The sequence below is a fragment of the Sander lucioperca genome, chromosome 20 (genome assembly GCF_008315115.2).
Source record: "Sander lucioperca isolate FBNREF2018 chromosome 20, SLUC_FBN_1.2, whole genome shotgun sequence".
NCBI classification, from domain to species: domain Eukaryota; kingdom Metazoa; phylum Chordata; class Actinopteri; order Perciformes; family Percidae; genus Sander; species Sander lucioperca.
Genome location: NC_050192.1, coordinates 9,493,316 through 9,507,948, shown reverse-complemented (window position 1 = coordinate 9,507,948; position 14,633 = coordinate 9,493,316). Strand labels below are relative to the sequence as shown.

At 41.5% G+C, this 14,633-nt stretch overlaps 1 protein-coding gene and 1 long non-coding RNA gene across 6 annotated transcripts in view; one reads left to right on the top strand and one right to left on the bottom strand.

Moving 5' to 3' along the window:
- Positions 1 to 14,633, bottom strand: part of tmtc2a (transmembrane O-mannosyltransferase targeting cadherins 2a) — a 56,818-nt gene that overhangs the window by 18,896 nt on the left and 23,289 nt on the right. Inside the window, exon 2 of the mRNA XM_031313721.2 lies at positions 11,060 to 11,675. Within this exon, the coding sequence (XP_031169581.1) occupies positions 11,060 to 11,675 (616 nt within the window). The remainder of the gene's footprint in view (positions 1 to 11,059; positions 11,676 to 14,633) is intronic.
- LOC116060228 lies at positions 2,672 to 14,167 on the top strand. 5 transcript variants are annotated; one of them, XR_004896073.1, is made up of 4 exons: positions 2,672 to 2,772; positions 8,402 to 8,467; positions 13,435 to 13,612; positions 13,728 to 14,167. It is a non-coding gene; the product is annotated as an uncharacterized LOC116060228 (long non-coding RNA). The 5 variants fall into 5 exon arrangements; XR_004896071.1 differs by lacking the exon at positions 8,402 to 8,467 and adding an exon at positions 3,043 to 3,093; XR_004896070.1 differs by lacking the exon at positions 8,402 to 8,467 and adding an exon at positions 3,043 to 3,149.

The following is a 14,633-nucleotide window of genomic DNA, read 5'->3' as shown; positions in this document are numbered from 1 at the left end:
TTGTAACTGCAGCGGCCTCAACTGAATGGTACCTTTGTAAACATAAAATCGTGTTAAACTCCTAATGGCTGTATTGATACATATTTGGAAGGAGGCATAGAGGATTCAGAGTTGGTGACTCTTTAGGAAAATCAGTCTTTGGTGAAAATTAGGTTCAAAGCCAGACTCCCCAGGGCCAAAAGTATAATTCATTTCAGTTGCTTCACATTGGACTATATAGATGTCTGGAAATCTACAGTTTGAGTTACAGTTGTAAAGACATGACAAGGTTGTTCGATCACATCCTTGACTTCTTGACCTTTGATCACTGGCTTGTTAAATTACATCAGTGACAGTGGGGAGAGAAACGGGAATGCGTAGCCATAAGACTGACGACAGCGATACATCTTCTGTCTGTCAGATGCTCTGATGTCAGATTTCTTCAAAACAACATTTTGAAGGCGCCCGGATAGCTCAGTTGGTAGAGCAGGCGCCCATGTATAGAGGTTTACTCCTTGACGCAAGAGGGCCCGGGTTCAACGCCGACCTGCGGCCCTTTGCTGCATGTCGTTCCTACTCTCTTCCATTTCTTCAGCTGTCCTGTCATAAATATATAATAATAATAAATAATAAAGGCCTAAAAATGCCCCCCAAAAAAAACATTTTGATATGCTTTCTGAAATCAATTACTGCTTAAATCTGATTAAGTGGTGTGTTTTTGCAGCAGTACATCTGATTTTATTTCTTTCAATAAATACCGATTAAACTAAAATGTCATACAGGCTTATTGACAGAGACAGCCTGGCGCGGTCCTGAGCAAAAAGTTCTTGTTATTCGTGTTCCTAACAGAGTTTACCTAATGGACTAAAAAAACGACAAAACATCATGTGTGATGAGCACAATGATGCTGCTCACTTCCTAATTCCTGAGCCCATTTATTCTTTCTGAGCACCAGTAATACTTAATATGAACTCTTTTTGAACCTGGCCAGGGGGAATTAGAGCTGTGTGTGCGCACACAAATGCATGCCTTGATAATGTAAATGCTGTTTATACTGTGTGGTATTATAGCCCAGGACAGGAGACGTTAATATATTAGTAGTCAAGTAGTTATCATACAGTATTGGCTTTGATGTAATTGATAATCAGCATCAGAGCCTCTATAACTCAAAGTGTTGATCCAGTGTAGCCCTACTTTTCTTTTTATCTCTTAAGTGAGTTTACTCTACTACAGCAATAATTTAGACTCACTGTATAATCTGCTTTAAATGAATTGCACAATAGACAGATATGAACTACACAGAGCACAAAGAACAAGCTTTCATTTGTCTCATTAATAAACTTTTGAGAGAAATAATCCCTCTCTTACAATGAGCATGCATGAGTATAAGCTTGCGCCTTCTTTCAAGAACCATGATGGAAAACACAAGTTATCCATAACAAACCCATGTTAGGATTAGAATAAGAGGTTTAGCATTGACTCGCGTGACCTATACTGGCTCCAGCTGATTTCTCCACATCTCAAATGGAAAAGCATGTTCTCTCAAGAGGTTAGCTGAGGGAGGAAGTGTAGGTACAGCTTGGTACAGAGAGCAACTTGTCGATAGTAAGGTGGAAAAGGGCCAGTTCATGGAGTACAACATTTGGAGAAGCAGTGAAGAAATGAGACTGGAAAAAAATTGGATATTGATTTGGATGCTGAAAGGTGGTACACAAAGGATAAGAGAGAGTGCCTTTTACACAAAAAGGGGGTGTGCTTATTGATGGATGAGCGCATATTGCCTGTCAAGGGAGGAAACTGTCTGAGAAATCCAATTCTGCTTGGTATAAGAAGATAAGCCAATTCCAGCAAGAGAGTCATTTGTGGTATTAAGGCGAGTGAGCTTCATTTTACCCGTCCCCCGGCTTGTCTATTTCTAAATCGTTCCTTAATTGACTTCCCGATCAATCACACAACTCAAACTGCAAGCAAGCATGCTAGAGCGGAGGCTGGATCTGCTTTTAAATGATGGATGACCACACATCCACACACGCAGCAAATAACTATAGTTTTCTAGCCAACTTAACACAAGCATGTGTGTGATTTTAGAAGCAACGGGTTGATGAATAGCAGGCAAGAAGTAAAAGGATTGCTGGTTTTATTTTCTGCATTGCTGAAGTCTGGTATGACTTTCCTTCTCTCAGTAGAGTCTTCTGTGGTCAGTTGAAAATAGATCTTCAATAACCCAACCTCCCCCCTCTAACAACTGAATTATTCCCTAATCAACTACACCCTTTAATTGCTCTAAAAAGTCATTTAAGCTCTATTCTATCTCCTGTTGATTTATTGATTTTTCAAACAATTCCAGCTTACATTGTCCTTCTAAGGTCCCAGGAATACTGGCAGGGCACATACTGACTAATACAGCCCTTACAATGAGCAGATTTTGTGCTTTCGCGGTAATTTACAACTATTTTGATTCTCTAATTGTACATACATTTTAAGTAAGTACAGTGGCTTAATGCCTAAAATGAATCATAAAATGGGCATCTACAGGTATCTATGAATCTGCTCTGGGAATTCAGTTTGAAAACTACCTAAATTGTAGACATTGCTTGGATCTCTCTAATGGTGCACACTGAGTCCTGGCAGGAGAAGCACAGGTGCAACTGATCACATTAACGATGGCCCTGCCACACTTGTTCTAGTAAGCTCAACACCAGCACAGACCTAATTAAGGTTATGAGACACACCTGTGTTTGACAAGCCCAACTAAAACAACAAGAAAGGCGTATTCTGCTTCTACATTTCCTTGTAAGTAAAAAGAAAAAAAATGTGTTTATATAAACTCAATGAAAAACCTCTAATTGCCTTTTACACCAACCTAAAATGATCAGGCTGATTTCTTGGCTTCAACCAGAAAACTTAAATTAACCCTTGTGTTGTCCTCCCTGATAAATCGATCGAAAATTTACCCTTTTACCTTTTCTAGTTCTTTTTTTCCAACGTTCTTGAGAAGTTTCTGTCGCTTTTTTCAACGTTTTTGTTTCTTTTTTCTGCACTTTTTTTTTTTTTAACCACCAGATTCACCACTAACACCGACCTATTAGGCCGGCTACACAATGGATGCATGGCGTGAGCGTATCAGCTGCGTGGCGTGTCTGTTTTTATTTCGGCTCCCATGTTAACAGGTTAGAGCTTGCACACTGCCTGCGTGACACGCACGTCTCAGGCGAGCGAGTCGAGCCACGCCGAAAACGAGTGCATGCTAGAAATAGAACCGACGCCTATTTTTCACGCGACACGCAAGCGTGTTGGAAGCGTTTCCATTCAAAATAGAATAGGAAAAGATGTTTATATGTCATTTTGATATGAATACATTTAATAAATGACATTTTGATGTTTGAAAGGCTCTAGGTTTTGACATAAATGCAGATATAAATGTAATTTAAAAAATAATAATTATCGATTTTCAAATATTGCACCTGCCAATACAGAACGAAATATTCTGTAGCCTATTTTTGCAATTTTTTATTTTTAATATTTTATCAATGGAAAACATACATGTGTACAGACAAGGCTAGCAGCAGCAGCGTCACGCACGTTTCTGGTGCGCAAAGACAGAAAACGCCACGCAGCTGACACGCAACAGAAACGCCACGCTCACGCCACTTAGTTTTACACTTATTTTTGTAATTCATGACCAATAAATCTCATTTATATGAAATTACATCTATTTTTTTAGTTAAATAAAAGCTGAAATTATGAATTATTTTGACTAATAGTTAAAATCAGAGGTACATATGTTGAGAGAACCCGGACTGGTATATGTCAAAGTTTAGTCAGGATACTGTTTTGAAACAATTTAATTTTTTTTCTTTCAAAATGCTACAAAACACCCAAAATTAAACAAAAGTAGTAAACTGGTCTTTAATTATACTCGGAGAGCGTTTCTATGGAACCATGTGTGTCATTTTTGTGCAATTTGCTTGAAATAAACCCATATATCTGATCTTAAAAACGTTTTCAAACAGGGTCAAATTCAACCTGAGGACAACAGGAGGGTTAAGTCAAATTCAAGCATTTATGTATACATGCCTTTTCCCATGTTAATGGCCATTTGAACTGTGGCTGATGCTAATACAAAGTCTGGCAAAAAAATGAATCATGTGGAAAGTTACCCCGGACTGAAATCCAAACGCAGTTAGCCACAATAGCTAATCCAGGGGGTTACTTTCTATATTTACTTTAAGTTTTCTTCTAATTTCCCTGTTTTCAGCTTTACTGCTGTCTAACTTAAATTCCAGGGAACACGTTTTAGCTCTGATTGATTGGCCTTCATGCGATCTGTTTGGATCCATGGAGGACGGCTGGAATAATCCCCAGCCAACTGTCAAACGCAACATCCCGCCGCGCGCTCCAAGCCCTTGAAACCTTCCACATATCTCCTCTACTTTGGATTCTCATTTGGAAATTCAACGTCAATTTCTGTGGTTTTCCCTCAGCTACTTTTTTTCTCTTTCAGTTTATTATCCACTTTTTTCTCGAATTAACCCTTCTCTCGTTCCCTCCGTCTCTCTCTTTCCACACAAAAACATGCAGTATTAAACTCCCGAGCCTTCATCTTTTAACGGTGCCATTCATTATTAGCTCTGGTTTTATTAATCCCAGAAGTGTGTGGTCTGCCTGTTGACACTGTAGCGTGCAGAGCGTTTAAAACATATCTGAGAAACAGCGGGATATGGCTGACTTGCATACGCGCACTGTTTAAAGCGCAGGACAGCAGGGGATCAATCTTTCGGACTTTTCTAGTTAAAGTCATGTTCAATTTAAACGGCTCATAACTCCTTCCAGCATACTGGGCTGATCATGCATGGGTTTTCTACTACTTGTTTGAGAAATTTAATGCAAAATTGAATGCAAAAGTTATCTTGTTATCCTCCAAAATCTATTTAAGAAAATGTTGGTTATTATAATAAGCATAGATTTATTGTATCTCCAAAATAGAAACAAACTAAACAAGCATCATGCCAACCATAACGTTTAGTTGCCTAGTATTCTTGAAAAGATTATCTAAATATCCTTTTGGAAAGAATTCTTGCATTAAAGTTGAGGTGGAAGCTACATCAACCTACTGTGGAGCAATTCTTTCTCAGTGATGTGTGCATGGAAAGGCCTTCAAAGTTCTGGACACACTGTGTTTGCGCAACACACATCCAGCAGCGCTCACAACTGATGCGTTACTAGTGACATGCTAAATTGTGATGAAAGGTACAATGAGGCATTAATGCAGCTCTCTAATGTGTTCTAGATTCTGCTGACTTGGCGCAAGTCACCCAAGTCATCAGACAGCAGCACTGGCTGGCATTGAGAGGGCTGACTTTGATAAAGTGACCTAATTACCCCATAGTTCTCTCCATGAAAGCCCTGCTGCTGCTGGCACAGAGACCTGTAATGAGACGGGTCACAGGTTGAAGTGTCGCGTGCTGTCTGCCAAGATAACTGATAAAAGCAGGGGGTGCCGGCGGTGTTAACTTGACACTAAAAGAGCTTCCCGTTTGAGTAATATAGGGACATCTGTGTGAAAGGGAATAAGCTTTATGTAATGTCATGCATCTGATTTAGCTTTGTTGGCTTTGTTGTAGTTACTTGACAGACATTCATCGATTAATTTGTGCTATTGAAGATCATTATGAACAGCTTAAACACACGTTCCATGTACGAAAATACAATGGGCCTCATGCAAGAACCACTCGCACAAACAGATGAGTTCTTAATTGGCATGTAAAAGTGATTTAAGGCCACGTTTACACTTGTTACTTCAAATGTCTTGTGTCCGCATAAAATCCGCATTGGGAATTTAAGATGCCACATATGTGTCACCGTGGGCTAGATCACAAATCGGATTGCTATGTCTTGGTTTTCCCGTGCTACATGTAAACCAGTGTTGGCCCCACTACAGCCCCGAGGGAACTGGTAATGCATCTGAAGCTGTATGGTGACTGAGAAAAAGGCTGGAAGGAAAATAACTTTGCGCACCTTAGCATGTTAGTTACAACAATTAACACTTAGCAACAACTATCTATAGGCAACCACATGAATGAATCCCATTTATGGACTATATATATTGTGCAGTTAAGATGGTTTGCTGAATCTGCCTTTTTTGTGTAAGATAAGTTTGGGATAAAAAATAAAAAAATTATATTGCCAGATGAAAGTCTAAAAATGTCGTACTTTTGGCATTGTATACCCATGAACGCAAGCTAAATAAAGAGCATGCAGCAGAACTTGCAACAGAAGGCATAGTCTCATAGCCGAATGCTTCTGCTACAAGGAAATTTGGCACCACGTCAGCTGGTTACTTCTATTGTCTCACATAAAATGCTATATCTGTCGTCCTTCATTTGACTCCAGGTGAACACACTGAAGTTTCAGTAAGAAAATACAAAGGTGTGAAGTATGGAGAATTGGGGAGAGTGAGATAAAGTCCTCCAGCCTTTTTACTTGAGCAACTGTATTAAATGTCACACCTTTGATTTAGAGCTTTTAAAGCAGGGTATAATCACACTTTAAATCCTTGCTCAACATTTAAACAAACAGATTTAATGAAATCAATCGTGCCTGCCAATGTTTCACAGTTCACCTCAGGCTTAGCAAAGAGATCTGACACCAACAAAAGCAAACTATATCCCTGGACCTCGTCTAAAGCCTCGAGACTCTTTCATCAACATGTTTGTTTTAGCCATTGACAAACTAAGAGTGGAAAGAACAAAGACAAAATGATGTTCTTATGATCCTAGCATGTGCGACTCATTGTGCCTTCTCAATAGGCTGCTGTGCTAACACCGCACCTTTCTTTGTCTCCATCAATCACTTTCTAACTCTCCCTCCGCCCTACCTCGTCTTATTTCCAATCTCATCTCAGTCTGATTAGAGAGTTAATAGGATGAGAAATGGAGTGCTGGCCGAAGTGCATCTGTCCCCTCCGCTACACTGCAGCTGATTTGCATTTCCTCATTGTTTGTGGCTGCTGAGAGCCAGCAGTGAGATAATGTGATGTGGAGGATTTTTCAATCTTTTGCTTTATTGTGACAGAAATGGAACATTTTTGATTGAATCGCACATCCTGCATTGTTCTCTGCCAAAAATGTTTGCAACCTCTCCGTCTACCATCATAGTAATGGCTACTGACTCTGCCTCAGTGGCAGAATGTGATACAGACGCCAAGTCATCCAGTAGGTGAGAAAGACCAAGAACAGATAAAGGAAAGGAAGTGAGGGCATAGTTTCCCTCTCCCTTTGCTTATTCTCTCTCGGTATCCCTCTCCCTTTTGTGTTCCCATGCGTCCCAAGACGTCTGGCTCATAATCGAGGAAACGACTGCCCCCGTGGCTGGCCCCGACACATAACGAGCTCCCCGCCAAGATAACTGTGACCGGGGCAAAAAGAGGAGGGCATTGCCAGAGTGATAAACGAGCCAGATGTGCTGGAGGTGGCAGTGGGGCGCTGGGGGGTTGGCACCAGGAGCTGACGGGCTGGCACAGGGATGCTGGCCAGGGCTATTGTGTCTGGGAAGAGAGGTGGAGGCAACTGATGATATCCCAGCTCTCAGAAATGGGATTCTGACAAGCGCTAAGGGTGATGAAATCTTTCAGACCGTAATGCAATAGACTGGAACAAGTGGTGCTGGATGTCTTTCAGGTTGTGGTTTCATTTCCGAGGCTCTGTCTCTACGGTCTTTGTTTATTCATGGGCAGACAAAGAAACGGGGACGACTGATGATACAATATAATCCCGACATATAATGCATTTTAAGAAGGTTTGAAATGTGTCAGTAGATTTATTGTCAATATTTCTTTCTATTTCACAATTTTAGGTTGAGACTATGTGGGGTGGGCGATTCAACAATGACTCACCTGTTTGTCAGTCAGTACAAACTCATACTGTGCAGCCAATGCAAGGCAATTCATTTTAAATTCAAATATGTCATATTAAACAAAAATTAGGCCCTGAATCATGTTTTACATCTTGCGCCTCTAAAAGCCAAAGATCTTTAGTCGCACAGTTAAGAACTGGTATTCTTCCTCTGGCCATAGAGGGTGGCAGATTCAAAAATATTCAGGAGGAATCAAATTGATTTAGAAGTGGGAAATAAGCCATTTTTCTTTGTACTCATGATTATATAATTATATATTTGTCTTCTTCATCATCTGTAAGAGAGTTGCATCCTTTTTTCTGCTGCGTAGATGCTCCAATATGATTTAGCAGCTTTAATAAATGACTGGGCACAATGTAAAGGACATGTGTTGTTTTGCACCAGTGCAAAGGTCTAGCAGTCGTGACACACACACACACACACACAATTCTCTACAGAGCACCTATAAGAAAAAACATTACTCCCTCTCTCTCTCTGCTCTCTGATTTCTCTGGACCGCTCACCGCAGGCCTTCTAATAATAGTTGTGGGTTATCATTCTGCCACAAACGACTACGGGAGAAGCTGCCCCACAGGTATGGTAAAGCCTTGCACACTTGAAGGTAAAACATGTTTTCACACAGAGGCTGGCTGTGTAAATAGGATAGTCACGCTGAAGTTTGTAATGGGCTGCAGTTTGTATACACCAGAAGGTTTCACAGGACGTTTGTGATATATTCTACGAGGATACAAACCATGCAACAAACAGAGGTATTTATAGATGTTTCCTCAAGAAAAAAAAACTATAAAAAGATTCCCGTGCACACACACACACACACACACACACACACACACACACACACACACACACACACACACACACACACACACACACACACACACACACACACACACACACCATTTAGAGCCAGACTGTCCTTGCTCAGTAAACCCAAGGGGACTTTTTATTACACTAGTTATGCATTTTATGAGGACCGTCATGTTGGCTAAGGAGCAGTTTCTCTAATCAAATGTAGAGTGCCTATAAGAGGAGCTTTTCCAGTCAAACACTGATCCCTTTAATCAGATGAGTCACTGCGACAAGGTTGTCCTTCTCAGATAACTGGAGTTTGAAGGGGAAAATGGAGTCCTGTAGAGTTTTTCCTGCAGAGAAAGTATGGGCTGCGGTCGAATAGTCTTTTTTTGCTTTGCCAACTGAGAGAAATGACCCAAAAGTATCTAAATGGCAGCCACAATAACAGTTGGTCCAATTCTCTGATTGCTAAGGAAAGGTGCTTCAATGCTTCATTTCTTATCTCCCTGACGGCACTATACTTTAAAACAGGAAAGGAGATAATGCAGTCCCCATATTTCCTCGCAGCAGCAACATTTTAAGCGACGCACCATTATGCCGTTCACGGAAACAAACAATATGCCTGTCTGCTGAAATTACTATTTTCATACAATCAAAGTCATTGGGATTCATGTCGATAAATGAGTGGACATGAGCCTGCATGAAACAACACTGCAAGAACGCATAGGGCAAAATATCTAAGATACGCTTTTAGTAGTTCGTCTTCAAATTGTTGTATTTCACCACGTCAGACCCACGTCAATAACATCCTTAACTAATAAACTCTGAAACATTCTCCGGTTGGACCTAAGATCTGTGGACACTGTGGACACTTTTAAAGAGCAGATAAAGACCCATCTGTTATGACCTGCTATAGTTTAGTTTTTTACGTTTTTAGCTTGATGTCTGGATTTCAAGTCTTTTGTTCGGTTTTAAACTTGCTATTGTGTTTTCTGTTGTGAAGCACCTTGTGACATTTGCTCTTGAAGGGTAACCTGACTCCGCCAGATGGATTGCTTCGCATTTGCGCGGCATATCCATCTGGGAACTTACCGTTGGAGAACTTTTGGGAAGGGGAGAAAATACTGGTTAGTTGATTGGATAAACCATCTGTCTATCACCACCTATGTTGGTGATAGACGAGCCAAATCAACCAATTAGATCAACGAAGCGTATGAAAATACAACCACAAGCCCCTGCTGCTGCAGGCAAAGCATAGCTCGTTAGCTCAGCAAGCAAGCAACATGTCGGTAAAGGATATTTGCCGTTTGTGTAACGAGATTTACGAATAAAAGACACCATTTCAGGTTCCCGGTCCATATTCCAAAAGAAGGATCCAAGAGAAAAAAGCATTAGCGAGCGGCTAACAGAATTAGGGCTACCGCTGTCTGAAAATACTGGTTAGCTGATTGGATAAACCATCTGTCTATCGCCACCTAAACCCGCCTCAAAACCAGCGCTGATTGGTCGGTTGTTTGGCGAACGGCTCCAAATTTTCTCTGTCTCAAGATGCCAGCATGATCTGCGAGTGGAAAACTGGAGCTCGCGAGATCAGGACGGTCCCACGAGGCTACTTGAAGGGTGCTATATAAATAAACGTAGTATTATTCTTATTCTTATTCTTACTATCTTTTCCTATGTCCTTATGAATTCTCCATCACATCTTTCCTTGACCTGGTGACATTTTCCATCGAGGTAAAGGAAAAGTGTTTAGGAAAAGACATAGGACCTAATTGTTTTGACAATTTGACTGAAGCCATGGTGTGTGTATATGTTTGTACATTTGTGTATGTTTGGACAGCTTGCTCGAGAAGTGGAACAAATCATTTACCAGAGTAGGACGTGTTACTGTTTTTCTGCACATACCTTTTGTCACCTTCAATTTAAAAAAACAACTCACCCCGAAAATAGCTTTTCCTGTGCAATGGCTCTTTTTTTCCCAAAACAAACACAAACACACATAATGAGGCTGAGATCCTAATCTAAATCTCCTTGCATTAATGTGTATCTATTTACTGCAGCAAACTGAAGTTGGTGGCAGCGTTGCGAGGAAGTGGAAAACTTCCCCTGTGCATATAGTTTCTTCCTGTTTAGCAGATGACAAATGAGAATAGCTTTTTCATGCACCAACTGTGCGCTTTGCACCGGCAAACAGCTTTCCTAATTACACTCCTAATGAAAAGCAAACAGCACGCACACACAAAACGTAATCCACCATACAGGAACCATTAACAGCTGGCTGGATGAGGTATGCCTCTGAGGGAGGGAAGAGGAAACTGGTAGAGACGCCAAAAGCCAGTGAACACACCGGCCCCTATGACATGCATTCATTTACCTTTCCAAGCAGGAGAAGAAGCGCCTGGGAAAACCGGAGTCTCTGGAACACGAAAAGGTCGTAGACAGCCGACACGGCAAGCACCGTCACCCCCTGCTCCTTCCACAGCATACTGGCTGCTGCACACCACAGGCAGCCCAGCATCCAGCCCCAGCACCGGGTGACTGAGCTGCCACCACATCGCCCGGGCTGAAAAGTCCCACGTGGGTCCCTACGAAGTCCACAGTGTCTCATATAACAGAGAAGAGACAGCAAAAAAAACAACGCAGCACCAACGTCCGCCCTCCCAACCACACCAGCCACGGCTTCAGTGTGAACGGGATGAGAAGCAAAAAGAAGGCCAGCCAGCACGCTCCACAGTCCTCCACCCAGAAGCGGGCGACTGAAGGCCGTGAAGAGGGCGGTGACAAGCCCGTGCAGCACCACGTTCAGCAGGTGGTAGCCCCAGGGACGCAGGGCATGCAGGGTGTAGTTGAGGCGGAAGGAGAGGGTGCAGAGTGGACGGTAGGACTTGTGGCTGCCACTGTGAGTGAGCAGGGTGCCCCAGAAGTCGTCATACAGGATGTTGGTCCACGGCGTCTCAGGAAGAAGGTCCTGGTTGGTCTTGATGGCTCGGCTTAAGGAGCAGAAGAAGAAAAAATTGCAAAGAGTTCATTAAACAATATTTTTTAAAGGTCCCATGGCATGAAAATTTCACTTTTTTAGGTTTTTTAACATTAATGTGAGTTCCCCTAGCCTGCCTATGGTCCCCCAGTGGCTAGAAATGGGGATAGGTGTAAACCAATCCTGCTCTGCCTTTGAGAAAATGAAAGCTCAGATGGGCCAATCTGGAATCTTCCCTTTATGATGTCATAAGGAGGAAGGTTACCTCCCCTTTCTCTGCTTTGCCCGCCTAGAGAATTTGGCCCACCCATGAGAAAGAGAGAGACATCATGGCTTGAAAACAAGCGAAGCATGGCAGTTGGTCAAGGCCGCACCCCCACCCTCCACCTTGCCCCCCCTCTCTCCTCCTCAACAGCATTTAAAGCTACAGACACAGAAATGGCACATCCTAAGGAAAGCTCATTGTGGGACTGGCTGTAATTCTGCACCAAGGCTGAATTTCGGGAAAGAGACTTCAGATACAGTATTAGGGGACCACTAAGGCCTATATAAAAGCATTCAAAAAACAGCATGTCATAGGACCTTTAATATGATACATATTAAATGGTTAAATTTATTCATTTTATTATTTTGGATCGTTTTTATAACAGTAAAGTTGTAATGCCAAAACAATGAACGGAAAGTCTTTATAAATCTTTGTTGGGAACTGCAGAGTTGGCTCTTATGTCACTATGAGTGAAGTAGTCATGTAAATGATTGTTAATATATATTTATAAACAAAATAAGAGCAACGCACTGCAACTAAGCTCTATATAAAAATATATATGGCAGCTTTAAGCTCAATAAAAAACAATGTTTTATGAAACTAAGCAATTTGACATGCAAGTATGAATAAACATTTATTTATATAGACTTTTTTTGGACACACACTTTACAACATGTGCCCATATGGAATAATATGTTTTCCCCATTTCTGACAATCAAATCATAAGTGAAATTTAATAGACAAATGCGGATGCCAAATGTAATGATGAAATACACAGACGTGTGTGCATTGTTGCTCTCTCTCTCACACACAGCATGTACATATGTCACACACACAGCATGTACATATGTCACACACACACACACACACATACACACACACACACACACACACACACACACACACACACACACACACACTCTCTCTCTCACAGGTTGTTTCACACCTCCGAGGCTGCTGTGGATTCTCATAATTAGCGGATCATTACCGGCTGCAATCGTGTACAGTCACAGCCTGCAACAAATGAGGTTCACCACAGAGATTAAGAGTGATGAATAGCAGTTACAACAACTCAGAGTCGAATGGGAGAATCCCCCACAAGACTAGTATTATAAATAAAAAACATTTAAAAATCTGAATTTTGATGGGAGATAATAGTAACTTGATGCATAGGCAGCTGGTGGCTTTTGAAAAAGGGCTTATAAAAACTACAATCAGCTGTAGACAACGCCACCTAACGAGTACCAAGCTGACTCATGTACTCGAGCAAACAAAGAAAATATTTTTTCAAATCATCTTTATAGTCAATGTAAACATAATTATAAAAGAAACCTATAATAAAAGGGAAACCATGCATTCTGTCCTCTGAGGACAACCACAACACATGCTGATTTTTGTACCAGGCCACATATTGTTTTTGCAGGTTGCAACATGAGAACCTATGGTTATTTGATAATGGATTTCCGAGATTTGATCACGCTGGCCTAATGGCAATCTTCTTTCTCAGGGCTTGATTACAATCAGCGCTGTTTCTGTGCTTATGCATGGCGCACCAGAGAGGGAAAAGGACAACGACAGGGGGCCACCCGAGGACTTCCTTTGTCTGGAGATTGTAACTTAGCGCTGAAAGAAGAGAGAGGGAGAGATTGAGCTGCCAGCCTGTACCCAGCATGAGAGCAGGAAAGGTAAAACTGAAAGATTGACAATGAGGAAAAAAAAAAGCAGATGAATCCGGTGTCAAAGCGAGAATTGCTCTAGGTGTTAATCCTAATTTAAATGTTTTGTTTTCTCTTTCAACAGCCCTGTCCTCGCGTGAGCTATAGTAAATTCCTTCATTTCCCAGGATTGTTCTCCGTCAGGGAAAGGCAAGCGGTTGTTTCTCAGGCTCTGAGTTGCAACAAGCCAAAGCAGAACTCTCCCTTGTCTGATATTTCTAAGGACCCAATGCATTACATCATCCAGTTTACAAATCCCTTTTTTTACTGAAGTTCCACAGTAAGCTATTATTCATAAAACAGTTTACAGTTCCAGTGCGGAGGATGATAAGATGGCGGGAGGACTCGGGATATAAGAGCAATAAACATGTATTGAAATGTAATGATTATTAACATTGAAAGTTTTATTAATGCTGTATTTACATTAATGTCCTTGGAGACAATCTCACATTACTAAACCGACTATGTGATTTTCCTTAAAATTCACATAAAAGATTGAAAGAGAATAAATAGCATGTCCAAACCCACAATTGTGGCCATGTTTTTTTTTTCCCACTTTACGGTCCCCTCAGGCAATAACAGCACACTATCAAATCCAAACATGGCTAGATTCACCCCCACCCAGCGCCCTTGATTCCCCTGGCATGCCTTGGAGCTCAATACTCTCTGGTGATAAATAATTAAAATATTCAAATCAGCGCCAACCACTCATCTCCCTTCCCTGCCCAGCACTGGAGGATAAAATGAAAGCATTGGCCATGAGGGTTTGGGAATTGGTTGAAAGTACTGGTTGTGTGTGTGTGTGTGTTTGGAATAAATAGCTACATGCAAGGTGTCTGTCTTTGTGTTTGTGAGTGTGTGCGTGTGTGTGTGTGTGTGTGTGTGTGTGTGTGTGTGTGTGTGTGTGTGTGTGTGTGTGTGTGTGTGTGACAGCAAAGGCTGTTCTGACGGCTTCATTGAGACCTGAGGGGGGTCTTTTGTATTCAGCCAC